Below are 27456 nucleotides of genomic sequence, written 5' to 3'. Positions count from 1 at the left end.
CAGGCTGCCATGCAGCATTATCCTGTGGAGCTTTCAGGAAGGACACAGAGTTCCTGTTTGCCTGGTGGGGTTGGAGGCAGGTCACATAACTTGTTTAAAACCCATCATGTTCCAGTGGAGCTCACCTGGTGCTTTGGCTCTGTCACCAGCAGGTTTGGGACCTTGGCGGTGTGCTGTCAGCTCAGATCATCTCCCTTGGCCAGGTCGTTAGGGCAGGCTGTGTTTGGGCCATGACCACCTTGTTTCCAACGAGGCTTTTGCTTTCCCAGTCACACACTGAAGCAACAAGCAGTGCCAACAAGACCTGAAGGAATTAGGCAGTCTATGTAATCAGATTGATGATTGAAAGTATGTTAGACTTGGTTGACTTATCCTTTCAAAGCAACACAGGTGCTCTTTTGGAGCACAGCATTGTATAATTGTAATGCAAATGCAAGTTCCCTGAAGTGCTTGGCCTACTGAGCTAGCTCATTCAAGGAATGATATCCCAGTTGTAGGTGAGATCATTGATACCTATTTTGGTGGAAGCTGAAATGCCAGAAACAGTAGTCCAGGCAAGATTACTGGGGATGTTTCAAGGCAGTGCCTTCGGTGCCAGCTACAGAGATGATTTCCTTGTCGCAGTGTGCCAGTGGTGCTGACCAGAACAGAGTTAAAAAGGTACATCATGAGAAAGCAGATTTTTTTAAGCACTGGAGAGAAAATGTGTGCTTGGGAGTTACCCTCTTTCCCATCAGAGGCGGTCTGGCATGTGAGTAGTCATTTTTGTCTCTTACTCTGCAGATCATTCCCCCAGCAGCATAATAGCTCGTTGCAAAGCACCTAAGCCTGGTAAAGGCTTTTCTTTGTTGTTTCACACCCAGGCTTGCCTTCTGATGATGTCTGTTTTAGTGAGCTTCTGGTCTGCTGTATCTGGGTGAAAATACTTCTGTAGACAATGCTCAGAGAGCTGCTTTTGCAGCACTGCCAGACCCAAAATGGTGGATTAAAGCAGGCCATGAAATAAAGTAGGAACTTTTTCAGTACCTTGTTCATAGCAAATGTGTGACACACAGTACTAAAACCAGCAGATTTTCAGAATTACAGCTGAATTTAAAAGTGGGATTTTTAAATCGTGCATTAAATGTGAAGCAGTGTAACCTTCAGAGCATAACCTGAGCTGTTTGCTGCAGGAAGAAGGTTGTGGGCACTAATGCAATTGTTGGCTTAAGATTTCTATATCAGTGTAGGGCAGCTCTTGTCTGCCTCCATTCCTTCCTTGAAATACTGCTTTCCTTTGACTTTCAAGCATACCGCTTTCTTGTAGAACATACAGCAGGCTTTAGACCGCTCTGTTTCTTCTGCTTTTGACTTCAGCATCCAGATCTTCCTTTGCGTTTGTAAGCTTCCTGAGTGAATCGAATCCTTATGTTTAATCACATGTCAGATTGACAAAAGCCCAGTGCCACTTAGTGGCCATCACTGGCAGTAAAATGAGTTCTGTGCTGTCAGGGGAATAGGAGTCAGCAACGTTGTTGCCTCCAGCTACTTTGTACCCTTTCTGTTGAAGCTTGAACAAGTGTGAGGAGTAGCCTTGTTGAGTGTGGTGCCACTGGTGGCTTTGCAGATGTGGAATCATGTGGTAAGACAGTGATGCTGCTTTGCAGGTCCTGGAGGTTGCCAAGTCTCTGCTGAGGGATGTTGCTGCCTGCAGGGAACAGCTTCCTGCTGGGAGCTGTCAGTTTAGTCCGAGAACTGTTAGACTGAGCTGGCATCTGTTAAATTCAAACCAAGCAAACACAAATTTCAAGGGACTTCAGGAGAATCACTCCAGCTTTAGTTGTTTCCTGTTTGAAAAATAACCAGTTAACTCTTTAGCCTATATTTAATAACATTTCATCACCAAAGTGAGTTCAATGAATTGAGTCAAAGGAAAAATAAAGGTATTACAGCCGGCTGGTCTCGGGTCCCTTCACAGAGCTGACTCCATTTCAGTGTACACTGACTGAGCAGTTGGAAGGTGTGGTTGTTGATGGCTTAAGCTCCAAGAAAGGGAGATGGGGGCTCCCTTCTGTGTTCTGCACTAGCAGCACGGGTGAATTGCTCTTGATTAACAGCAGTGAAAGCAGTGCCATGGAGTTTTCACACTTTAGCCTTGTGCAGGGCATGCGAGTCACACTTCAGAACTCTCTGTGCAGTTGAGACTTTGCTGTGGCCTGGTTTTCACCAGAGATCTGCTGGTTTTGCAGCCTTAACAGCAGCCAAAGCAACTTAAGCTAGATGAGGAAAGACCACCCGCTGCACTAGCAGACTCTCCTTTAGTGACCTGTAAGGAGATTTTGCTGTTGGCATTCAAACTATTAAAAAATGATAAATAAAAAGAAAAATGTTTTGTTGTTTGTGCTTGATTATCCAACCTGAAGCTTTCTTGAAATGTACTTTCAGTGTGATGAGACCTTAAAAGCACAAAGCTACACCTAAAATTTTGCTTTTAGATCAGTAAAGGGATTCTCTGAAGTGCTGAGTGATAGCTATATATATTCTTACAAATTGACTAATGTTTGTTCTGGTTTTATGTTGATTTCAGAATACACAGATGATAATGCCCTGATTCCGAAGAACTCATCTGTAATTGTGAGAAGAATCCCTATTGGCGGAGTGAAAGCTACCAGCAAAACATACGTTATGTGAGTGTCAATAAAGCATGTACTGAGCAGGGTTTCAGTGGGTGAACTTACAGTTTATCTTAGTTTATAGAGGCATTCAGATTGTATCTTTCTTGTTAAAGCTCATAGTAATTTTTGTTGGAACGGGGTAGGTTTTAATGTATGTCCCAAAGTAGACTTAGGATTTTTAGCCCTGCTGGTACACGGGGTTCAAACCGCAACACTGGCAACCTGTAAGATGATTCTATGGGGTTTGGTCTTGGAGTTGATTTTGCTGAGAGCCAGGTTGTAGATCCTATTTCCTCTGCTTGGAGAGATTCCTTATTCTATGTATTTGCATTTATAGTAAAGGCATATAATGCATTTTAGTTGAATCTGTGGCTTCTTCTCATCTAGAAGAGTCCGATTCTCAGTGTTTGGCTGTATGTTGCATCTGGGAGAGGAGATTGGGGTATGGCAATATTCTTCCACCCGAAGGGTGGGGTTTTATGTAGTAACTGTAGAGGAAAGACCAAGGCTAGCCAGCTGGCAAACCATGCAAATAGTGAGTTCATTCCTAAGTAATTCCTATTACTTTCTTAAAGGCAATGTCCATTTTGGGCAAGAGAACAACAATATCCTGAAGTGCATTGCCTTTTGTGCGAGTATGGTGAAGGAATAGTTAGTCCTTTCTAAACCCAAGACTCGGGAAGCAGTTTAGCACGTTACCAAATATAACTAGTTATCTTCCTAAGTCTGTTTTTGCCTTAAGCTGGTATCTGTGCTCCAGCTTTTAATTCCGAATTCTTAAGATTTACAAAAGACAGAGCATCAGCTATATTGATGAAAGTTACAGCTATTCACATGCAATCCTGACAACAGCATTATTGCTGTCACTTACGTATTCATACAGGTCATTTCTGTATCAGCTACATCAGCACTGTTTGAGTGGTCATGTTTTCCAGCCCTCTTGAAAGACACACCTCTCCCCCACAATCAGTAGATGATATTAGCTTGTGGTTTTGCCATGTCTTTTCCATGTTGGTTCTCAGTAAATAGACTGATGAGTTACAGTCTGACTCAAAACAGTACAGCATCATCCTGGTACCCATGAAGCATTTGCAGGCAAAAGGCCCTGAATTAATTCAACATGGCTCTGCATGTAAACTTTGGGCATATTACAGCAGCAGTTGTTGCTCTCAGGCACTACCTAGTAATTCTGGAGGCCAGAGCATTGTGCTTATACATGTGGCCTTGTCTGGGAAGTCAATTTAAATGTGTGCTTAGTGCTGTCTTGACAGTGCATCCTCCCTGTTGGGTTGGATGGCACCCTGCCTCCTCTGGTATTGTAATGCTGCCCTAAAGATAGGTGCTGCAGGCAGCAAAGACCACAGGCATACATTGTTTGTATGGGATAAGGAAAGAATGGCACTGCTGTTGAAAATTAACCAGGCAGATCAGCTTCCCATTCCTGCAGCTGGGAACGTTGCAGAGCCAACTGGTAGAGTGTTGAATGCTTAGGAATGGTGAAGGTCTGCTGTAACAGTGGAGAGGCCTTCAAAAACGCTTTACTCATCTTGTACTATTCAAGGTAAATGGGTGAAGCAACCACAGTGTGGTAATCCAAAGTATTTCCTTGTACTTCCTCATCTTCAGGGGGTATGTGGCTGTAATTGAGAGCCTGAGGGTGTTCTAGCAGTGGCAGGAAGCACGAGCCTTTCTCTTTGTACGTAAATTCCACAGCAGCAGCTTTTAAATTGCCTCTGCTCATGGGACGCTTTGGATGATGTGTGCATTGTTTGTTAACCATCTCCATGATTGCATGTCTGGTTCATGATGAATAGCATGCAGGTACAGATTGATGAGTATGTGGAATCTCAACAGGTTTTCAAATGTAATAAATATTTCCTAAAATACTGTAGCATTTTCAAGATGATCTTAAAGCAAATTCTGGCAATTAAGACCTTTTTTTCTGTCACAGGACTCCTAAATCGCACAAAACCCTAGAAACTGCTTTCAGGTGACATTTCTACTACTATTTTTAGTCAATATAGCATATGTAACACGTTTAGTATTTTGGTGCTTTCATGGCTAAATACAGTAGATATCTGAACACAGTGCTTGGGCTTCCACAAAGAAACACTGTTGTAAAGACTAAGCTGCCAACAGTTTTGTTCTTTCTCTGTCAGATGACTGAGGTTTTTCACTGAAGTGAGCTTGCACTTCATGGTGTTGAGACTCTCACTGTTCTGTCTTAGGAACTGAAATGCTGTCTCTGGCACCCGGTTGTAACACTAAGGATGTACAGATTGGCTAAAGTGACCTTCATAGCTTGACAGTTGATTATTTAAGAACACAAAACTGTGATACAGGCATCCTATTTTTGATACTTCCGTAGCAGACAAAATGAGGACTTCCTATTGCACTGTTGTGTTCTATATCTGTAAGTCTCAGAGTAATTGCTGACAAAGTACAAATGTGATATTTGGTGGGGTTTTAGTTGCTCTGAATGTACCAAGAGAGAACAGTTTATGTATATGAATAAATTTCCACATTCCCTAGCCTATAGGGACTTGATGGTTTGATTTTATCATCTGTTTTCACTGTTTTATGTTGGGTACCAGTGCTTTATTTTAAATTCTGATCACCTTTATTTCTTCTTCTAGAAGTCGAACTGAGCCAGTGAGTGGAACATCAAAAGCAGTATGTAAAAACCCAATCTCACACTTTTTTCTACACACTGCACTTAATTTTACACAACGTAGCCTTTTAATTTTCCAAACATTAACTTAATCTATTTTCCAGTAAAATATAGTGTTTGTTGTAAATACGATGTATTTGATTCAGCATAGTAAAAACTGAGTAATGCCATTATTTGCACAGTTCTAATGTGAATACTGGTATTTGTGCTAGTACTGGATTGTATTTCCTATTGCATATGATAGACTATTCCTGTATGACTCTGTGTTGTACAGATTCTGTGCGCTCGGGTTTAGATCCTGGCGGTTGGAGGTTTGCACAATTGAACATGGTGCCATGTTCTACATCTGTCTGTCTATAGCTAGTAATATGTATGTTTGTATAGGTTGTTGTGTGCTTTTTGTTTCTTGCAATAAAAGTTGTTTGGAGTGTACTTTTGCCATTTTCACATTGTATCACTTAGCTTTTTTGTTTTAAATACTTTTTTTTCTTTTTTTTTTTTGCCTAATGGTTTTTGAAGATGTGATCAAAAACCACTGAGAAAACCACTGTTGTTAACTTGGTGCTGTTCCTTCTGACTTGGGGGTTCAAACAAATCCCAACCCCTACATATCCCGTATGTTCTAAGGGCAGTTCTGTGCAGCTGAATTGATTCCTTTTCATGTCCTTAAATACTTGGGCATTTGTCCTGAAACTGTGTAACTAAGGTGATACTGTTTGGGCCCCTCTGAGTACCTGAATGTCTTTAATAGATTGCCATGAATTTAAATATCGTTGCTACACAAAGTGGTATTCTAAAGTTTTGCATTTGCTCTTTTCCCTTTACCTGATGAAGCTGTTTCATAGTTTGCAAATGAAAATACCTAAAACAAATTCTGGCACAAGGTCAGAGCCTGGTGCCTTTCTGGGTAAAAACCCCTGTCATTTTTCTGCACTGCCTGCAGTACGTTTTTGGGTCTGGGTGACTTCAGGGTTGGGTGCTGCTTTCGTCTCCCAAAGGTTAAGCCTTTCTTTAGTATACCACCACTTTGAGTTTGCATTTGGAAAAGGGGCAGCATTTCTCAGGTTTGAAAACACTGTTGTCTGCTGCTAAACTATAAGTAACATACAGAAATAATGGGCTGGTAATGGTCTAGATCTCGATTTGCCTCTCGGGTCAAATATGATGTGTAAATGCTCATTTCAAAATAGTCCTTACAGTATAAAAGTTACGACTTGGTGCTTTTTATTTTTTATCTTTATTTCAAGTATATCTGCTTTTCCTTCACTAGACTGGTGTGAGGCATTACACTAACCCTGGATCATTGGATCTGACCATTTGATAAGCTCTTAGGATACCTTGATGTAGAAATTGATGAAGTCAGGGTCTGTGTTCTGTGAAGGATACAGCCTCTGATTCTCACGGAAAGCCATCCAACAACTGCAAATTGAAAACTTGTGTGTGTAGGTCTAAAACCACCAAGTCCAAATCTGCATCCGTAATTCTATTGCTGATTGATTTGAATTCTTTTTTGGACATGAATGCCTCTCATTGCAAGTTGGAGATAGTTTGCCCAGTGACCCTAGTAGTTAATGTAATGCATTTATGTAAACCACTTTTACAGGATTTGATCTAATTCCAATGGGTTTTTATTTCTTGAAAACAGTTACTTTTCTTTTTGTTTACTAGCATGTGTATAAACACAAATCACATGTTCATAAATAAAGTTAACATTATTTTAGCCTTGTGTGTTCCCTGGCATGTCTGTATTACATTTCTAAGTAGCATCTTACCATAAGCTAACATAGATACATCAAAAAAGATAAAATCATGGAGTGGGAGGGAAGACTTAGTGTTAGTTGGAAATAATTGAAGTGAATGAAAGAGCAAAACATTCCCTTCTGTTTGCTCTGGCTGTACCTGGATTGGGTTGTGGGTAGCATAGGGAGGGTGGAAGCTTCACATCACTCTTAAGTCCTGTCTCTTACTGTAAAAGCACTGCAGCCTCAGGTGCTTCTGGTGGTGGAGACACACTGAGCACTTTTAAAGCTAACTCAGGGCCTGGTCTGAAGCGTGGGGGTTTGTTCATTGGGATTTGGGGTTTGTTTTTCATACACGTATTTCTGTCTGTATTTGAAAGCAGAACCTGGATCTTAGTGTGGCAGGAGTAAATCCCTGGAAAACTTGCCAATTCCAGTTGAAGGGTAAAGCAGCAAAATGGAAATGAGTTAAGATTACTTTTTTTTAAGGATGCACAAAGCCAAACTTGGTTTCTTCATTGTCTTGCTCTTAGGTTAGCTGTCAACCCAAAGTTGTGCTGCTGTCCTACTCTTAATACAGCCAGAGCAAGAAGATGGATCCTTTTTGGTTTAGTCTTCCCGTTTCAGGAACTGCAGGGATCTCCAGTTGATGCTTGTCCTTAGAGGCTGAAGTGCAGAGTCCTGCCTGCTGGTTTAATGCCATCAAGCACAAGTGTGACCCTTCCTGGCTGGATTTTTAGTTCAGCCAAGCTATAGGGGTTAGGAAACCACTGTGATTTAAATGTAGCACTCCAGCAGTGAGATCAGCCTTTTCCTCCCATTTTCTGTCCCCTGTCCCACTTGCTTTGCATTAGTTTCTGCTTAGTCTTTTCTGCGAAATGGGAATTAATACACTGACTGTTGAGTATGGTTTGGAAGGGGGGTTGCCTGTGTCCCTTCCCCAGTTCTTCTGCAGTTTTATCTCTGGGTTGTATGCAAGCGTCATGGAGATGTTTGTGCTGGACTGAGTGGAGGGACTGGCAGGAATTGAGCAGAAATTTAAAGGTAGGAATAGATACAGGAATGTAGGGTCATTGGAAGGCAGCTCCTGGGCAAACGTACCACATAGTCCATTGGTTATCTATTTGCTGCTTTTGGTATCTCCTGAGTAGAAAGGAATGCTACTGCCTCCTTTAAGGAATTGGACTGTTGCCTGCAGGTCATCTAATAACTGCTTCCTAAAAAACCCGTTTGCTAACTGGTCTGTTTTGATTATTGGTCAACCCTAGACCGCTTAACACCAGGCTGCAACAGGGAGCTTCCCTAATCCCTTGTTTCCTTCTGAAAAACCATGGAATGGCAGTGGTTGTGCTTGCTGAGAGAACACAGGCCTGTTTTCCCACATGTAAAAAAGAGTGGCATATGGAGTGTGAAGCTACCGAATCATTGATCAGACTTCCCTTTAACAGAGCTAGGTACAAAATGTTCTCAAAAAGAGGACAGTTCAGTCTTTGGTTAAGAATTGCAATGGAAAGAAGGTCTCTCTTTCCAGATCTGTGTGTTCCTCTCCAAACACACATTTTAAGAGCCTACAGTTAGTAATGCGGTAATGTTGTATGTGCTCTCCTAGACATGTAGAGAAGGAATGATTAACAGACTTGAGGTATTTCTTTCCCCAGTCTGCTAAAACTGGTCCTTCAATTCTTTATTACCTGGTGTAGGGAAGGAATTGAGCTTTCTCCAATGCAGTGGTCTTGGGAGGAGAGCTGTTCAGTTTTCATTGTGACATTTTATTCGGTGGTTTTGAACAACTTAAGACACAGCAAGCAGTGATTTGAGTGTCTTCCTGGTAATGACTTAAGCTTAACTGCAGCTTGTGGCACAATATCAGTCAATATAGTGGATCAGGGAGAAGAGTGTCCCTTTTTACTTGTGGAAAAACTGCTCCAGTGTTTAGTTCTCAGCAAACACTGTGGCCAATTCCCGACTAGTGGCCTGGGGCTTCATTCCTGCAAGCTGTAGCTGTAGGTAGCTGGAAGGGAGCCGTGTAGTTCCATTGGAGACAAAAATACAGGGCTGTACTTTGAATCTGTGTTTTCAATATCACGAGTGTGCTTTGCGCTTTCTGCCTTTGTTCATTTAGTCCTGAGTTCAGTTGGGTAGCAAGGAATTACTAAATTCTCACTTTGAAGTTAATGTGGATAGTGTGATCTAATAAAATACAATGAAAAGGAGTTCTCTCAGTTTTTCTAGGCTACTCTGTCATGATAAACACATTTATTTAAATACAGTTTCAGCAGTTGTTTTCTTCCAGGCAAAGTGGTGGGGTACTGTTAGGACTGATGCTTTGGATCGGTGGTTTTAGTTGGGTTTGGTGGGGTCCGAGTTTGGCATTTTTAAACTTACAGACAGGAGAGGCAGAGTTCATGGTTCAGGGCTCTTGCTTCATTCTGACAGCAGCTGTTCTGGGTTCGTAAAAGCATAACCATACGCATTTGTAACTGATTAACTGGCAAACTCCGCTGAAGCTTCCTGCAGTGATGCTTTTAAGCCCTTTTTAACTGAAAACTGACAGTTTCCTTCCCCCTTGGACTCTGAAGTCCCTGAGAGCATTTGGGAGGGTCCCTCTGTGAGATACTCTGGAGCAATAAGTCCATCTCAGGCGGGCTTGGTTATGTTAGTTCCTTATCATTAACCACATAGGAACCCGTAGGCTGCCATAGGTTTTGACTTTGTTTTCAACAAATACAATTGACACTGGGTTGGAAATGCCTCTTCCAGGGAACACTCAGTGGGTCTAGGGCAGCCTTTCAGACTACAGTAGAGGTTAACTGTTGCCATGTTTTGATTGTAGAACTTGAATATGTGTTTAATTTTTTGTGAACAGATTGATGACTCTTCTGCATCTATTTCTCTGGCCCAGCTTACTAAGGTATATATATATATATATATTCTTGTCAAATACTTTAAAGAAAAGTGTTTGTTTCTTATTTCTAAATCTCTTCTGTGCTCTATAGCTGGATAACTGTTGTAATCAGAACAAAGCTTTAGCTTAATCCTTAATAATTTAAAGTACTCATTTTAACTTTAAAATGTGTGTATATTTTGATACTATCCTGTAAAGAGTAGTTCCCAGTTTGGGAAGATAGAAGGGGAGTGCCTTATCAGCCTCAGCATAATGTTGCAGTGTTACTCATCCTCAAGACACAAAGAAGAAGCCCTTCAGAAGCTCTTTACCGTTTTTCATACCTTTGGTTTATTTTGCGTTGGAAACTAACACAATTTTTGCAGAAGAATTTAATTGGCTGTAAGTTCCGGACATTGCAGGGAGGCTGCAACAGCCACAATAACATGGACAATTGCATGGCTTATTTCTGAATTCCTAGTCATTCCAGTTACAGAGCCATTCTTGGAATGCTGCACAATTCCATAAGCTGTAGTAGACAGTGGACAACCCGATCTAATTTGTTTGAACGCAGACTGTGTAAATTGTGTAAATGTACCTAATTGTTCATAGGAATATACCAATGTGTATGTGTGGCATAAACTAGCAGCTGTGACCTTCTGGAACTGTTGTAATGCCATGTTTTGCGATGGAACTGCTTGCTTTTTTTGCTCAACAATGTGTAACTTTGTCTGGGAAAGCACTAGTGACTGCACTCGGTGAAAAGGCATAGTGCCAGCCACTTAAGTCCTAGTCTTTGAAGTGACAAAGCTTAGAGAAGGCAGGGCCCAGTGCAGAGGAGCTAGTTCTTTCTTCCCAAAACAAAGGCTGGAGCTAATTTCCAAGAAAGAGGAATCTTTTCCCCCTGGGTCACTTCTTCCCTGTCCCACTGCAGAAATCAAATTGCGTGCACTGGGCAAAAAGTACCCCTACAGAATAGTTCTGGAGGTAGCCACCAAAAGCAATTGGTTTCCATTAGTGCTGTCCCTAACCGTGTCCTCGGCTCTGTAAACTCATGTGAAGCTTTACTCTAAAATGTGACAAGCTGTCCAGGTGTGTACACAGATAAACTCTGGAGGAAAACTAAGGATGTCAGGCAAATGCAGGAACATATCAGAAAGCAGCTCAAAACTGTTACTTCCTCTAACCTCTTGAGTCCAGGCTGCCTTAGCGTGGAGGCAATGTGTTAACAGTTTTCTGGTTTATTATTGCTCTGTATTAAATGCCATCTTTGAATTTTGGTCTATTCCTAGTAATGTTTTGTGGGCTTTGGATGTATTTTGTAAACCGTTTGGGTTCAAACAAATTAGTCAAATACCTGTAAAGTTTTCTGTACGTGTTAATGGCAATGATTTCACAGCTGTTGATCTGGATTGTGTTACTGTTGGGAAACTCCTGTGTATATGAAACAACCATTTAATAAAAAGTTGAAACTAGTTGGTTGCTTTTGTGAATGAATGCATATAAAACCAGAACCATGAGTGCTTGATCTGAATGGTAGGTGCTTGAAGGTCCAAATCATTTACTGTCACTCCCTTAGACCCTGCTTGTATCTGGACTAGTGTGTAATAAAAATACTTTAACAAATGCTACTCAAATCAGCTGGCTTCAGTAATTTGAAGATCTAGTTCTGCATAAGGTTTCTATTATGATTTGTAAATTAAAAGGACACAGTCAACTGGGAAGAACCTGCAGGTTGCTCTTACTGCTTTTAATCTGGAGAAGTTAGTGGGAGGAACACGCACTTTGGGCTGCCCACGGCACATGATGGTCACGTTTCTGCTGAAGAGAACCTTGTGTCTTTCTGAGGCACCAGAAAGAGCTGAATTCTCTCAGTACTTCCATGTCTGAATTTCAGCAAGCAAAAACAACTGCCCCAACTCCTAAGTTGTGTGTCCTTTTAATGCTGCAAAATGTAGATAATGCTACTTGCATACATCTTAATCAATTGTACAGTGTGTATCTTCTCCTTCAAATAGTCTGGAGCTTCAAAATCAGTTTAAAACCACTGGATAGTGTATATATTTTTTTTTCTACACATTGCTTCAGTCCACGTGGAAGAAAACTGGACTGGTTACACAAGCCTTTATGTCAGGTACAAACAGAGCCTAAGGTCTGAGTGCCCAACAATGCTCTTTTCAAGTAGGCTGACAGGCACATAAACATCATGTAATGGCGTAAGGACTCCCCAGAACATCTTCAGGACAAATATATTTTATATAAGCAGCTGTTTTCATGCAAGCTCAGCTAGTGTTGTGCTGCTCTTTACAGGATTGGATGAGTGGTGTTGTCTTTGGCTGTGTGGGCTTAAATGTGTTTCTAATGTGTGTGTCAAATAATTGCCTGTTAAACAGACCGCCAATCTGGCTGAAGCCAATGCTTCCGAAGAAGATAAAATAAAAGCTATGATGACACAGTCTGGCCATGAATATGATCCAGTCAAGTAAGTGTCCGGAATGTCAAATGTGTTCTCTGAAGATTGTGTAACGATAGTGGGGACGTTGGTTTTAACAAAACACACACCCATCCCTTATCTCTTTTTTTCCCCAAAACCTTCTAGTTACATGAAGAAGCCTGTGGGTCCACCTCCACCATCCTACACTTGCTTTCGTTGTGGGAAACCTGGCCACTATATAAAGAACTGCCCAACAAATGGGGTAAGGTTGGGGGGGGTGGTGCATGTGCTCCTTCTGAAGGTTGCATTTTGTTACCTTGGCAGCTGGTAACAAATGCAGGCATGCTCATGTTAAGAATTGCTTCTTTCTGGGTCATAGGCATTAAATGTGTCTGGATCTTTCTCTGTGAACTTTTTAAGTGTATTTTGCTGTATTTTGATATTACTGGGAAGTTGTCTCTTTTTTAACCCTTTCTTTTCATGGCAGTTCACAGTTTTTAGTATTCTGTGTGAAAAGATGGTTCCATTGACCCCATGTGTTAAATATTTTCATGTTTTACTTAAGTCTCTGGTTGAGTATTCATACATTTAACATCAGTCACTGAATGTATATGCATGAGGTGTGAAGACAGCCTTCACCTATAGCTGGTGAACAGAAGTTTCTCCAGTGGCTGATCCAGAGTCTTGACTTAAGCTCTCCCTTGGAATTTGGAGGAGGAGCAGGTTTGTGTCTCTTCTCCCAGGGGTTGGTGGGCTAAGGCATGTTTCACCCGTAAGGAGCCTGAGGTTAAGCCAAGAATATCGACTGAGCTCAGAACTCTGCTCAAGCCTTTGGCGCATCGTGGCCGTGCTCATTTAGGAGAAGTGTGTTTTAGTTGAGCAACTCTTATGCTAGGTAAAAGGAGAGGAGTAAAGGCTTTTGCTGCTTAAAATGATAATTGCAGTCTCATTTTTCAGGCAAAACTCTTACTGTGAGAGTGACAGAGCACTGGACCAGGTTGCCCAGGGGGGTTGTGGAGTCTCCTGCATTGGAGATATTCAAGGCCCGCCTGGACAAGTTCCTGTGTGATGTACTCTAGGTTACCCTGCTCTTGCAGGGGGGTTGGACTAGATGATCCTTTGAGGTCCCTTCTAACCTGTGATTCTGTGATTTGAAGAGTGTCTTTGAGATGAGGAATGTGCATTTCTTTTCTTAACAGGACAAAAACTTTGAGTCTGTTCCGAGAATTAAAAAGAGCACAGGAATTCCAAGGAGTTTCATGATGGAGGTGAAAGATCCTAACACCAAGGGTGCCATGCTTACAAACACTGGAAAATACGCCATACCAACCATTGATGCGTAAGTATGGAATCCGTTGGGAATTCCTGACCACAAAGGGACTGAGAGAAACCATATGTAAATGCCTGAGTAGCACTGCAACCAAGTTGGCCAGCATCTCTAGTGAAGGGAGAGGAGTCATTGTCATTGTACCTCAACCTTAAAATCGTAGTGTGAAACAGACTGAAGTTCCACTGTTGCTATAAGCTGAGAAAATACTGTGTGTGCTGACGAGAGTGGCTGCTTTAAAATGCACTTGGTGGCACATCAGTTTTTCTGTCATGGATCTCCTTTTGTAGAAGCTGTAACACTGACTTCTTTCCTTTATCAAATGCAATTACTTGGAGACTAGCTTTATCCTGAGCCTGCAATTTACATTTGCCCTCTGGCAAAGGAGAGATGGGATTCATTTCATCTGTTTTCTAGCTGTCAGATATTTTTCTAGTCTGAGGTGATTTCTTACTTGATCTAAGGAGTGGGAGAGTTCTGCAGAAGGGAGATTGTTCCCCCTCCCTATTGTAATGGTGTGGCTGTAGAAAAGTAGTTGAAACTAAATGCCTGTGTTTCAGAAGGCTGATGTGGAGTGAGGATTCCATCTGTTACCTTCCTTTGGTAAAATGCAAAGCTTGGAAAAGTTTAACTTTTTTCTTCTTTTTTCCCCACCCTCCCTCCAGGGAAGCTTATGCAATAGGAAAGAAGGAAAAACCTCCTTTTTTACCAGAGGAGCCGTCCTCCTCCTCAGAAGAAGACGATCCTATTCCAGATGAGCTGTTGTGTCTCATTTGTAAAGATATCATGACGGACGCAGTTGTTATTCCCTGCTGTGGAAACAGTTATTGTGATGAATGTATGTGTGTGTTAATATGAAATGTCAAATCTAATCTGCTGAAAGGAAATTATTAATAACCCTATTTAATACTTGAGTATACTTTGAACAGGAATATATAAGAGTATAAGGGGGGGGAAGAAATGGCAGAAAGGTTTTTTTTCCTTCTTATGTATCTAGTTAAGTCTTCTTTACACATGGAAGAAGTATGTGAAGGTGATTACAGTATTAGATATCAAATACACTGAGTTTGTCCGCAACCCTTTCTCATAGATGATTATACAGCCAAGTCGGGTGACTTAATCAGGTCTGCAACACACAGACACTTTGGCATTTAATCCACATTCTTCTCCATGGGAGTAGTGGTTAAAACCTTCAGAACTCAGGCCTGCCAGTGGTTTTTTGAGATGTGTTTTCTTCATTTACCTGAAGGTTGTCATTGAAGTGTTTTTACAATTTGTTAGAGCCCCAAGTATTTCCTTAGTTTGGCTAAAACCAGTTTTGGTTGTTCTAATTTCACAGGTATTAGAACAGCGTTATTGGAGTCTGAGGAACATACGTGCCCAACGTGTCATCAGACTGACGTTTCTCCTGACGCTTTAATTGCCAACAAGTTCTTACGCCAGGTAACAACTGCTTCTGTGTAAGCTGTAAGGGAAGTCTGTTTGTAACAAGCAGAAAGGGAAGAAAATATCAATTTGTATCTCTTGAAGCAAGGGTAAATTGAACAAGGCTACATTTACTGTTCAGATACTTTGTCCTTAACAGAAGCTGACAACTCATTAGAGACAGTTTGGCAAATTGAGGTCATGCTGTTGTTTAACATCGTTGCCTTTCACATTTGGTGTTAACATTGAAGTGGTTGAAATACAGATGCTCTTGAGTTACCAGTCATTAACATCAGTGTTCCCTGTGCTGTGTTCATATAGCTGTGTGTTGATTTAGTTCAAGGTGGACGGCATTTACAGGAATACCCAAGTAATTGTACTCTGGGGAGGGTTTGTCCTACATCTGCTGAAGTTTCATTGTACCTTGTTGTAAATGTTCTTCTGCCTTTAGGCTGTGAACAACTTCAAAAATGAAACCGGTTACACAAAAAGGCTTCGTAAGCAGATTCAACAACAACAGCAGCAGCAACAGCAGCAGCAGCTGCCACCGCCACCACCACCACCACCTCCACCACCTCTCATGAGACAAACAATAACACGCAACCTGCAGCCTCTGCTCCGGCCAACGAGACCGGAACCACTGATGATTCCATTAGCTTCTCTGGCTTCTCGTTCTGCTCTGTCATCTTTGGCTCCAGGTCCATCCTCCATGGCAGCTGGGCTGCCTGTAAATCCATCTTCTGTTGTTGTCTCTGATCTCCCTCCAGCAGTGTCCCTGTCTCTCCGTGGTGAAAAGCCAGATGGACCTTTCCGGTGAGTGAATCTGTAGACAAGATGAATATCAAAGACACCAAAATGCTGGAGTCAGATTCTTGAGTTCTCAGCTAGTGATTTGTGTATAATTAGGAACAGTGCCAGGTAACTGTGGAAGTTCTGGGTTTTGTTTTCACTTTGATAAGTTCAAGTGTGCCTCATGGAAGAATTTCCTCAGAAGTAGTTCTGTTTGGTTCCCTTACAGTCATTCAGTACAGGTTTACCCTGGAGGAGGAGCCTTTTGCTCCCCAGGAGCCTTTGATTTTAAGTGGCTAGCAATTCCTGAAGGAGTTATGCCAAACCTTGAGTGCATCGATTTCTCTTTAGTACTGGGGAAATACTTTCATGAAGTGTAAAAGCAGGATTATAGGTAAAATTGACTGGCTGTTTTCACACTGCTTTTTTCTACAGTATTTTTCATCACTATTACAATAAGTTAGAGTCATCCTCAGTCATACAGAGTGTAGTCAGTGATGCATAATGAAACTGAAACACTATAGATTTGGCGTATTTGTAAACATGACAGTCTAATTTTGCAACCCAGTGAAGTCATGAAAATACATTAAAGATCTGGGCTATAGTTCAGGGCTTACATCCTTCCAGCTTTATGCCCTGCATGCAAATAGCTGCTCTGTCTAGAAGACTGCCAGGCTCAGCTCAGCACGGAGGGTCACAGTTCAGCAGAACCTCTAAGGCAGCCTCTGAACTAGCACACACACATGTCCTAATAGCATTTCAGTTCCTGCATCTTCCAAAACTCTGATCCATTCACATGCAGCCTGCTCTAATAAGATGTTTTTTGAGTGAGCTCTTTGGAATACCAGGAGCCCAAACTGATCTCTCATCAGTGTTTCCTTTGGAATCTGCCAACCTCACGTTTGTCAATCTGGGACAGATTATATTTTGCTTTTTTCTCTATTTACAGCAGCCAGCCTTTCCTCACCCTGAGACTTTGTATTTCCAGTAGCACTTCAAAACACTGTTTGAATAACCTAATCTTGTTTTGTAGTGATGATACTGTTATACCTCCTGCTGCTCTGGTGACTGCTGCTGAGCTTTCTAAATCTTCCCCCCTGTCAATCACCAGTCTGTTGGAAGAGAAGGTAAATTTTATTTCAACATAAGCAGTGGTTCTTGGACTTCAGTAGAGCTCATTCCCTTACTGTTTGCTTTTCTTTCCAAGGGCTATCAGGTTCCTGTACTAAGACAGCCAGCATTACCAAGTCTTTTGGGCCCTCAAGGACAGTCAATACCCACAACTGGTAAGTAATGATAACTTCAGAATTTCTTCTAAAATACCATATTTAGGTAAACTGAATGGTTGAGAGGTTTTTCTTTTCCTTCTTCCCACTCCCAAAGGTCATCCCATGAGAGCCGGAGCCATTCGCTCAGCAGGCGGCAGACCAGGCTGGGAACTGTAAGTATCCTACACAAATTCTATATATTGCTACTACTTGTAAGCTGTTAAATTAGGCTGTACCACTTAACTTATACATCTGCTGATTTACAATGAAACTACACACAGAGAGCTGTGGAAAATACAAGTGGTAATTAATTCTTCAATGGCTTAATTTGATTTACCTTTAACAAAGGGGTTCTGTGCATGCAGAAAGATCATGTAACATGAAACTCCAGTCCATAATTGAAGAGAGGACTCTGAAAAATGAACTCTCTTTGAGGAAACCATAATTACATATAAAAATCAAGTCTAACCTAAAGATCGATGGAAGGCCACCCATTTGATCACTGGCTGAATAGGGCTGAAGAAATTGATAGCCTAATAGAAATCAGCCTCCAACATTCTTCAGCAACTTAGTTGATGCTGATTGAGCAAATGGTTGGAAGAATCAACACTGTTCCATTTCTCTAATTTAGTCATCTCAAACAGCCAGGCTGCCCTCTCTCAGTTGCAGAGAGGGGAATCAGTACTCTATGTTATTGCAGTGTCAACTTAGTCGTTTCGGTGTGCATACATATATATAATGTTACAGATGGATTGGAAGGGTGTGTTGCATTTATAGGGTCTTAAGATCAATCCAAACAAAACCCAGGATCCATCCCACAGATTGCCTAAAATCTCATATTTAGTAAACAAGAAAATAAGTTCAGGGACAAGAACAGGCCAAATTCATCATCACAAGGCAACACTGCAGGAAGCATAGGTGGGAGAAGTTACAAGAAGTTTGAGAGAGGGTCAGTTTATGTTTGTGCAGTACTGTGAAGATCAGAAGTGTGAAGTGCCTCCAGGAGTGGCAGAGGAGCAGTGGGCACTGGGTACATGGGAGATGGGAGTCTCTTAAGCATGGGCAGCACCATCCCTAGTCGAAAGGCTGAGTGTAAGAAGAGAAGACTGAGGGAACTGCTGGGGGTGAGGATGTGGAAGGCAGGTATGAGGATCACATTTGAGCTGTGGTCTCAAATGAACAGAAAACAGGGAGACAGATGCACCAGTTGAGAGCAAGAAGTGCTCTCCACCATGGTCCCGCTTTATTCGCTTTCCTCTTTGAAATCAGGGCAGGGTGTGACAAAACAGTGACACAAGTTTTTGGATTTCTTTAGAAGTTCAAATCGAGGACGCCTGCATGGTGACCGTGCCCAAAGGAGTCAGGCCCCATCACTACCAGCATCAGCACCAGTCTTTGTGCCTGTGCCTCCACCTCCCTTGTATCCTCCACCACCACATGCCCTTCCTCTTCCTCCTGGGGTACCACCACCACAGTTTCCTCCTCAGTTTCCACCTGGGCAGCCTCCATCCGCTGGGTACACTGTCCCCCCTCCAGGATATCCCCCAGCTCCTGCAAACATGTCATCAGCGTGGGTACCAACAGCAGTACCAACGGCTCATTCCAATACCATCCCAACGACACAAGCACCTCCCTTATCTAGGGAGGAGTTTTACAGAGAGCAGCGGAGACTTAAAGAGGAGTAAGTATTTGGCTCGCTGATGTTGCGTTGCTTTTTATCGTTGTATTTCGGTAGCGTATCGGACTGCAGTTACACTAAAGTGCATCTGAGATAAGCAAAAATGACATAGTGTTTCTTCCAGTATACTTTTCCATTGCAGATGGTAAACATGCAAAGCTAAACCAGACAAATGTAATTCTAGAACTTTCCCTAAAACGTGTAGGAATTCTCAACTGTTTTTGCTTAAATAGGATGTTCACCTGTTGCGTTGCATGCAGTATACATTTTCTCATATTGGCCATGTTTTGTTTCTTGATGTCTTTTTGTAATAAAGGTCAAACTTTAATTGTAATAAAGGTCAAACTTATTTTAACAGGGAAAAGAAAAAGTCCAAACTTGATGAGTTTACAAATGATTTTGCTAAGGAATTGATGGAATATAAAAAGATTCAAAAGGAGCGTAGGCGTTCGTTTTCCAGGTAACTGCTTTACATGTCCGTAATGGAGAAGCAGATTGTCTAGAAGAATCAGGAGGAGTTCACTCCACCTCTGTTGTTAGATGGATTGGATGATTCAGGGGATTAGCAGCGATAGGAGTTCCATGTGCAGGTTACTAGCTCACTTAGCTTACTAGGTTACAGCAGTGGTTAGTGGACTGGCAGTTAGAATTGAGCAGTAGCTGTCAAGGAGCAGGGCTCTCTTATACAGTGTCTCTGCAGTGACATCCTTGCCCTCCGGACAGCGTGAGGAGGCCAGAGACTGGACAGGGATAATGACTGGATTTTCCGCGGCTCCCTACTCTGATTATAACCATTACCTCAAAGCACTTTGGAGGAGATAAGTGAGAGAAATTGTCTTCATTTCCTCTGTTTATCTCATGTGGCAACCCGGAGAGATGTTAACCTGGACTGCAGGCTGGTATTTTGTTGACAATGTTAAATTTTTCTTTGGATTTAAGAGATCAGACTTGTCTATAGGGAAATCTTGGTGAAGGACTTGGAGATGAGGAGCGATGATAATGAACAAATGTGGAATAATGTGAAATGGCTCTTAAGAAATATAAAAGAAAAACTTGTGATGGAAACACTGAGGGCAGCTGATGTGTTCTTTCTCCAGAGTGACTTGAGCAGGAGTCTGAATAGCTCTCCATTAGTAATGCTGTCAGCACCTTTCCTAGGCACTGAGTCATGTTGCTAGAGGCTGAGTTTAGAAGCTTTTAGATAGGATTTTTCTTGCAATGTGGTCGCTAACCTCGGTTAGAGTGAGATGTGCAAAAGTCTCTAGGAGATCTGGCTGGAGGTGTGGATTAAGTAGTCCTGTATGTAAGAGTGCAGCACTAACTGACAAGCAGTGAGGTTGAACAGACTGAGCTGGCCTTAACCCTGAGCTTCGCTGTCTGCAGGCTGAACTGTGTTTTCTGGATGTTTGATACTGCACTGTAGCCATTAAGACTTGCTCTTTTTTGCATTTTACTGCAACAAAAATGATTTGCATTGCATGTAGTAGCCGAGTAGTGGAAAATGTGCGTGTTCAAGTACCAGTAGAGGCCAGTACACACCACCTTAAATCAATCCCTAGCGCTGGTAGCTCCTTGTGATAGAAGTGAGTGGAAATAGGCTTATCCTTCCTGTATGTTTTACACTAACAAAGCAGCAGCTGTTCTGTCTTGTAAGCAGAAACTTTACATGTTATCAAGTTTTTCAGTTTGCAGTAGCATTATGTCAGCAGCTGAAAGAAGCTTTGACATAAGCATTTGAAGAGAAAAAAAAACAGACCAAATTTGGGAAATAAAAAGCAGGGGAGCGCGACTGGTTTGAATTAACTTCATTTATTTTCTTGTGTTGTGTTTCCTTTTAAGGTCCAAGTCTCCCTATAGTGCTTCATCTTACTCTAGGAGCTCCTACACCTACTCCAAGTCAAGATCAGGCTCTTCCCGCTCTCGCTCCTACTCCCGCTCGTTCAGCCGTTCTCATTCTCGTTCCTACTCCCGATCTCCACCGTACCAGAGGAGGGGCAAAGGGAAAAGTCGGAACTATCGCTCTCGATCCCGGTCACACGGGTACCACCGCTCCAGGTCAAGGTCACCCCCATACAGAAGGTACCACTCACGATCAAGGTCTCCAGTGTTTCGAGGCCAGTCTCCCACCAAACGAACTGTACCTCAGGGAGAGGGAGAAAGGGAGTATTTTAACCGATACAGAGAAGTTCCACCATACGATATGAAAGCGTATTATGGCAGATCTGTGGACTTCAGAGACCCGTTTGAAAAGGAAAGATACAGAGAATGGGAAAGGAACTACAGAGAGTGGTACGAGAAGTTTTACAAGGGCTACGCTGTTGGTGCTCAACCTCGGCCTCCTGTCAGCAGGGAAAACTTTTCTCCAGAGAGGTTTGGTGCCCCCGGGACCAGGAGGGAGAACTCTCCCTATGCTCGGGGGCGCAGGGAGGATTATCCTGGGGGGCAGAGCCACCGCAATCGTATAGCTGGAAATTATCCTGAAAAACCCTCTGGAAGAGAGAGCCATGGTGTCAAAGATCCTACAAAATCAAAAGAGAAGGAGGTGGAAAATCCACTGGGAGATGGCAAAGGAAATAAGCATAAAAAACACCGGAAGAGAAGGAAAGGAGATGAAAATGAAGGATTTGCTAATACTGAGATGTTGGAAAGTGCAAGAAAACCAAGAGAGGCCGTTGCAACAGAAGACGTTAAAACAGACTCCCTGTTCATACTTCCAAGCAGAGATGATGCCACTCCTGTAAGAGATGAGCCCATGGAAGCGGATTCCATTGCTTTCAAACCTGTGTCTGAAAAGGAGAAAAAAGAGAAGGATAAACCAAAAGCAAAGACTGACAAGACAAAGCGGAAAGCAGATGCGGCCGTTCCTCCTAAGAAGGACAGCTCAGCGAAGCCAGGCAAAGCTTCCCAAGAGAAGGTGGACCCTGACCGGGAAAAATCTCCTCGAACGGAACCTCCTGTGAAGAAGGTGAAGGAGGAGTTGCCAAAGACAGACAGTGTTAAAGCATCTTCCTCTCAAAAGGACGAGAAGGCTCTTGGTACCCCACGGAAAGTTCACCCTAAAGGGGCAAAAGATCACCCAGAAACCAGACCAGCCAAGGAGGAGAAGGCAAAGAAAGACCATCCGAAAGAAGCCAAGTCAGAGAAGCCCTCTACCAAAGAGGACAAGACAAAAAAACCTGCAGAAAAAGGCAAATCCTCTGATGCAAAACCTGAAAAAAGAAAAAGAAAAGCAGAGGAAAAGGTTGATAAAGAGCATGAAGCCACTTCCACAAAGGCCTCGAAACCAGAAACTGCAGAATCGAAAACGTCGCCAAAGGGGAAGGCCGAGCCCGATGGTGAGAAAGGAGAGAAAACTCCAGACAAGGACAAATCTGCTTTTCTCAACAACCCTGCCAAAAAGATTAAACTGAACCGAGAAACCGGGAAAAAGATTGTGAGTGGAGAGAATGTGCCACCTGCAAAAGAGCCTGTGGAGAAACCTGAGCCGAGCAGCAGCAAAGTGAAACAAGAGAAAACAAAGGGAAAAGTGAGGAGAAAAGTAACAGCAGCTGATGCATCTAGTTCTACTCTTGTAGACTACACCAGGTACCTCTGCATTCCTTTTTGTGCTTTCTTTCCTCCTCCCCTCCCGAAATGTGCATAGTTGTGTATGGTGACTACTGAACTAACAGCTAACTCCGTGCTGAATGAGTGAATAATCCTTCCTCTCAAACTATTCTTGGGTCAAAATCAAGTTTTGTTAAAGAAATCAAGCAGGTTGTGCAGAAAGCTGGTAAGGTTAATTCACTGGGGGATGTTTGACCCTGATTCTAGGACTTTCTTTCCCCCTCTTATTCATTACTTGTTGACTGAGGTGTCCCCTCTGTTTTCCTTCAAGCCCAGCTTATTTCAAAAGGCAAGGAGAACAGATGTGGCTGTGCCAGGCAGTATTGTGCGTTTTAAACATTTCAAGGTCCTGTAAAGAACACTGGGGCATGAGGACAAAGCTTTGGTTCTCTGTAGTCACCTCTCCATAACTGCTTCATTAGATATTGAAACAAGAATGAAGATCTGATTTATCTCCTCTTGGTAGAAATAGGACATGAAGGAATTACCAGATCAGACAGTCCCCCAGCTGATAATCTTGTTAATTAGATGTATAGGGGCAGGATACTGAATGAAGTGATTGCTCATACTCTTAGCCAGTGGATTCACCAAGATCCTCACTCACTGAGATGTTTTATAGAACATCTTTTGGAAAAATGCTGAAGATGGAGAGCTGAAACAAAAGCTGTTTGTGAAGTGCCACATAGATGGTGGTGTGTGCATCTCACCTGTTACTAATACATGCTTTTTTCCTCTTAGCACTAGTTCTACTGGAGGAAGCCCTGTCAGAAAGCCTGAAGAAAAGACAGATACCAAACGAACTGTCATTAAGACCATGGAGGAGTATAATAATGATATAACAGCCCCTGCTGAAGATGTCATTATTATGATCCAGGTCCCTCAGTCAAAGTGGGATAAAGATGACTTTGAGTCTGAAGAGGAAGACATTAAATCTACCCAGGTGCCCACAAGCATAGGAAAACCTGCTAGTGTTATAAAAAATGTGAGTGCTAAGCCAGCAAACCCCATAAAACACAGTGAAAAAGAGACAGAGCCTTTGGAGAAAGCACAGAAGTCTGCAAAAGAGGCGAGCTATGAAAGCTCCCAGCATGATGCCAAGAGCTCAAAAAGTTCTGTGTCGAGTGAAAAAGGCAAAGCCAAAGAGCGGGATCATTCGTTATCAGACAAGGACACTTCGGAGAAGAGAAAGAGCAGTGCTCAGCCAGAAAAAGACCACTCGGAACGTGCAGCTGAGCAAGGGAATGGAAAAACCATTTCCCAGTCTTCCAAGGAAGGCAGATCTGAGAAGCACGATCCTGGCCGTGGATCCACTGCCAAGGACTTCACTCCCAACCGAGACAAGAAATCTGACCATGATGGCAGCAGAGATCATTCTAGTTCCAAACGCAGAGATGAAAAGAGTGAACTAGCGAGGAGAAAAGACTCCCCCTCTCGAAACAGAGACTCTGCATCCACGCAGAAGAGTAAACCGAGAGAGGAGAGAGCAGAGCCGTCCAAAAAGGGCACTGGAGAGGCCAAAAGGAGCAGCTACAGTCCCTCGCGTGAGCGGAAGCAGTCTGAGCACAAAGCTGCTCACGAGTCCAAGCGTACATCAGAGGAACACAAACCTCTGGATAAAAATGCAGTGAAAGAGAAGGAGAAAGAGAAAGAAAAGGAAAAAGAAAAAGAAAAGGAAAAGGAAAAAGAAAAGGAAAAGGAAAAAGAAAAGGAGAAAGAAAAAGAAAAGGAAAAAGAAAAGGAGAAGGAAAAAGAAAAGGAAAAGGAGAAGGAAAAAGAAAAGGAAAAGGAAAAAGAAAAGGAGAAAGAGAAGGAGAAAGAGAAGCACCTCCCAGAAATAAAGAGCAATAAAGAGAAAGAGACAAGTGTTACCAAACCACCTGTGAAACAAGAATCACCAGAGGCAAAGAATGAGAAAGAGAACGTGGCTGGACAGAACGATAAAGGCGTTGTCAAGCCCAAGCCTCAGGTCAGCAGCTCCTCACGGCTCTCCTCTGACCTGACCCGAGAGACTGACGAGGCTGCGTTCGTGCCAGACTACAACGAGAGTGACAGTGAGAGCAACGTGTCTGCTAAAGAGGAGGAAGCTGCAGCGAAGAACCCAAAAGAGCCGAAAGAAAAGGCTGCTGAGAAGGTGAAGGAGGATGCGGCCGCTCCTCCCGCAGCTGAGCAGCCTGAAGCCAGCAGGAGTCAAAGTCAGAGCAGCCCCAGCGTCAGCCGCAGCCGCAGCCACAGCCCGTCCGAGAGTCAGACTCGGAGCCACAGCAGCAGTGCCAGCTCCGGGGAGAGCCAGGACAGCAAGAAGAAGAAGAAGAAGAAAGAGAAGAAGAAGCACAAGAAGCATAAGAAACACAAGAAGCATAAGAAACACCTCGGCACCGAAACGGAATTGGAAAAGAGCCAAAAACACAAACACAAGAAGAAGAAATCGAAGAAGAGCAAAGATAAAGAGAAAGATGACCAAAAAGTGAAATCTGTCACGACATAGAATGACAGATGATAAAAAAATGACTTAATTCCTAAGTCATCTGTATTAAATTTTGTTAAAATGTAAACGAATTCAAGCGTTGTAAATAATGACATGGAAGACCCTGTGCTGCACTTAAACTATTGCTGCTTGATTATTTGATTTTTACATCAGAGCTTTATAAAAAGTGAACATTTTGTACAGAATTGTGAGTTGTGACCATGTAACATGAAAGGTTTTGCTGGGGCATCTTCTTTTTCACCACCGGCGGTTGCTTTGGGTGAGCACCCTGTGCTGTGAAGGCTTTCACATCGGGGTTGGTTTTAATCGCCTGGCAGCAGCAGCCGGGCGAGGGGCCCGGGCCCGGGCCTGGTGGGATGGTTTGCAGAGAGCATCGCAGCCCTGTTCTGTCACTTTTTGATTACAATAAAAGGTTTTCAGTAAACTATCCCCTGTGATGAGACTCGCAGTGAGAGCTGGGCACGAGCAGGGAGAGAGCAGCGGCAGGGATTGCTCTTTGCTGGTGGCTGGCGGGTGAGCCGCGGCGTACCCACGGGTTTGGCTCTCAAGTGAGCGGTAGGATGTTGGATCCTGTGATCGAAGGTGGTACGGGGAGGTGCTGCTCGGGGCTGCACTGCTTCTGTGCACCAGGCAGGCTTGGAGCTCTCCTGTACAAGGTATGCATGGTCCCAGACTATAGTTTAAATGGTAACTGCTGTTACTTCAGACCCTCACCTTGTCATGTTGGCTGTGTTCTTCATGGTGTGTAAGCGAAGGTGACTGCAGTTTGCTGGTGGATATCGAGCAGTAAGGCTGTGAATACCTGGCAGTAATCAGAACCATCTTGAAGAAGAGGGGGGGAGGATCAGAGAATGAAACAGTAAAAGCAGAAATCTACCCTAAGGTGCTCTATACATGATGCCATCAGGAGTGGGTGCGTGGTTGTCTGCTTGTTCCTAGTCTGATGTGGCAGCAGCCTGCAGAGTGGGTGAGCATCTCCAGTGCAAATGGGAGCTGTGGAAGCAGCCTGGTCTACTGGAAGGCGTCCCGGCCCGTGGCAGGTTCAGAGCCAGATGCTCTCTAAGGTCCCTTCCAACCCAGACCAGCCTGGTTTGTCCTTAGGAGGCTGACTTCTGCTTATTTCCAGCATCTCATCAGTGTTCCACTCGCTCAGAAAGCTGCTATTAGCTCCCAGCAGTCATTTACACACATGCTGTACTCTGCTTTCTCTCGTGATGCTGATGAAGGTGTTTGTGGTTCAAGTAGAAGTGTTCCTGGTATTTTCCTTTCCTCGGCGCTGTGCAGAGGGCAGGGGAGCACCAGCAGGTCCAGGGCTCAGCCAGGCTTGGGGAGCTGGGTTGTCTTGAGCTGGCTTCTGGACAGCTTCTGCCAGTGGCTTTTTCTGATTCAAAGCTGGTTTTGTAGGAGTGATCCCAAAGGGCTCACATCGGTTGGATTGTGAAGGAAATGGGTTAGAGGAGATGCTGTAGGACACGTGGGGTTTCCTTCCTTACAGGTGATGGAGACAAATGTGATGGGCATCTCATGTGCCCCGGAACAAAGAATGAAACGGGTACGTTGAGTCTGTGACTGACAGAGTCACTGAGAAAGACATAGAATCACAGTGCCTCTTGGTCCCTGTGGCATGTCACCTACGGGTAAGTCACCACAGCCAAGACACCACTGGCGTCCCCAGTCCCACAGTGGTTAATGTGATGCTGGGCTGGGCTTTTCTTTCTTTTCCTTTGTTTCTAATCCCAGTTAGACAACATCCAACTTTTCTCTGGAGCGGCACATACCGGGCCTCAACAGTTGCCTCTTCCCACCTACGGCTGATGCTTTGCCATCTGCAGTTTGGGATGGAGCAAAGCAGGGGTGCTCCGCAGGGATGTCAGGATCTCCCCACCGTGCCCCAGGCATGGCAGTGGGACAGCCCCAGACTGAGCACATGAAACCCTGTGCTCCATTCAGCATCCAGGAGGGGCCAGGGTTGTGTTTGGGATCTTTCTTTGACAGTGGGGCCCTTCTGGATGTGCCTGTGTCTGGGAGGGCGCGGGCAGCTGGGGAAGGCTGAAGGGAAGCAGCAGGTTGGAAGGGTTTGGGCTTTCCCATCACCTGCATCCCCTGCAGTGTGTGAGTGGTCCTGCACCGGGAGCGCCACGGCCCTGTCCCTGCGCCTCATTGGAGTTCCTTTAATGATTAATGGCAGGTCTTGCACTCATGGTTGCAATCGTCTGGGTGGCCCGGGACACGCTCTGCCGGGTAATGGGATCCCCTGGGATGTGGCTGTGAGCGCGGGCTGCAGCTGGGGTTTGGTGTCTGCTCAGACAGATCCGGCTGCTCCTCTGTGGCAGAGCTGATGGAAACGAAGGGTTTGGCTTTGCTGCGCTCAGCAGAGCTCCGCTGGAAGCCTGCGTTGGTGTCAGCAATGAACCAGATGCACGCAGCGATCCTTTGGGCTGCAGCGGATCCATGGGCCCGAGTCATCCATGGGAGATGTGGGCAGGAGGAGCAGGA

At 43.6% G+C, this 27456-nt stretch overlaps 2 protein-coding genes across 11 annotated transcripts in view; one reads left to right on the top strand and one right to left on the bottom strand.

The window, feature by feature from the left end:
- Positions 1 to 25387, top strand: part of RBBP6 (RB binding protein 6, ubiquitin ligase) — a 28773-nt gene extending 3386 nt beyond the window's left edge. The window contains exons 2-18 of one of the 10 annotated variants that reach the window (XM_061349116.1): positions 2567 to 2666; positions 4606 to 4644; positions 5291 to 5327; positions 9931 to 9975; positions 12342 to 12430; positions 12548 to 12644; positions 13582 to 13721; positions 14375 to 14547; positions 15049 to 15152; positions 15586 to 15947; positions 16957 to 17050; positions 17131 to 17209; positions 17307 to 17364; positions 18507 to 18872; positions 19228 to 19329; positions 20709 to 22454; positions 23214 to 25387. In XM_061349116.1, coding sequence (XP_061205100.1) covers positions 2567 to 2666; positions 4606 to 4644; positions 5291 to 5327; positions 9931 to 9975; positions 12342 to 12430; positions 12548 to 12644; positions 13582 to 13721; positions 14375 to 14547; positions 15049 to 15152; positions 15586 to 15947; positions 16957 to 17050; positions 17131 to 17209; positions 17307 to 17364; positions 18507 to 18872; positions 19228 to 19329; positions 20709 to 22454; positions 23214 to 24960 — 5378 coding nt within the window. In that variant the 3' untranslated portion in view covers positions 24961 to 25387. Of the gene's footprint in view, positions 1 to 2566; positions 2667 to 4605; positions 4645 to 5290; positions 5328 to 9930; positions 9976 to 12341; positions 12431 to 12547; positions 12645 to 13581; positions 13722 to 14374; positions 14548 to 15048; positions 15153 to 15585; positions 15948 to 16956; positions 17051 to 17130; positions 17210 to 17306; positions 17365 to 18506; positions 18873 to 19227; positions 19330 to 20708; positions 22455 to 23213 lie in introns of those variants that run through there. The other 9 variants (XM_061349117.1, XM_061349118.1, XM_061349120.1 and 6 more) reach the window with 9 other exon arrangements.
- PALB2 (partner and localizer of BRCA2) overlaps positions 1 to 27456 on the bottom strand; it is a 168884-nt gene that overhangs the window by 52049 nt on the left and 89379 nt on the right. The window lies entirely within an intron of this gene.

Source organism: Neopsephotus bourkii, unplaced genomic scaffold, assembly GCF_033783945.1.
Source record: "Neopsephotus bourkii isolate Nb327-2 ecotype Australia unplaced genomic scaffold, CSIRO-AGI_Nbou_v1 NB_384, whole genome shotgun sequence".
NCBI lineage: Eukaryota > Metazoa > Chordata > Aves > Psittaciformes > Psittacidae > Neopsephotus > Neopsephotus bourkii.
Note: the sequence above shows the minus strand (reverse complement) of the source record. Positions and strands in the feature narration are given on the sequence as shown.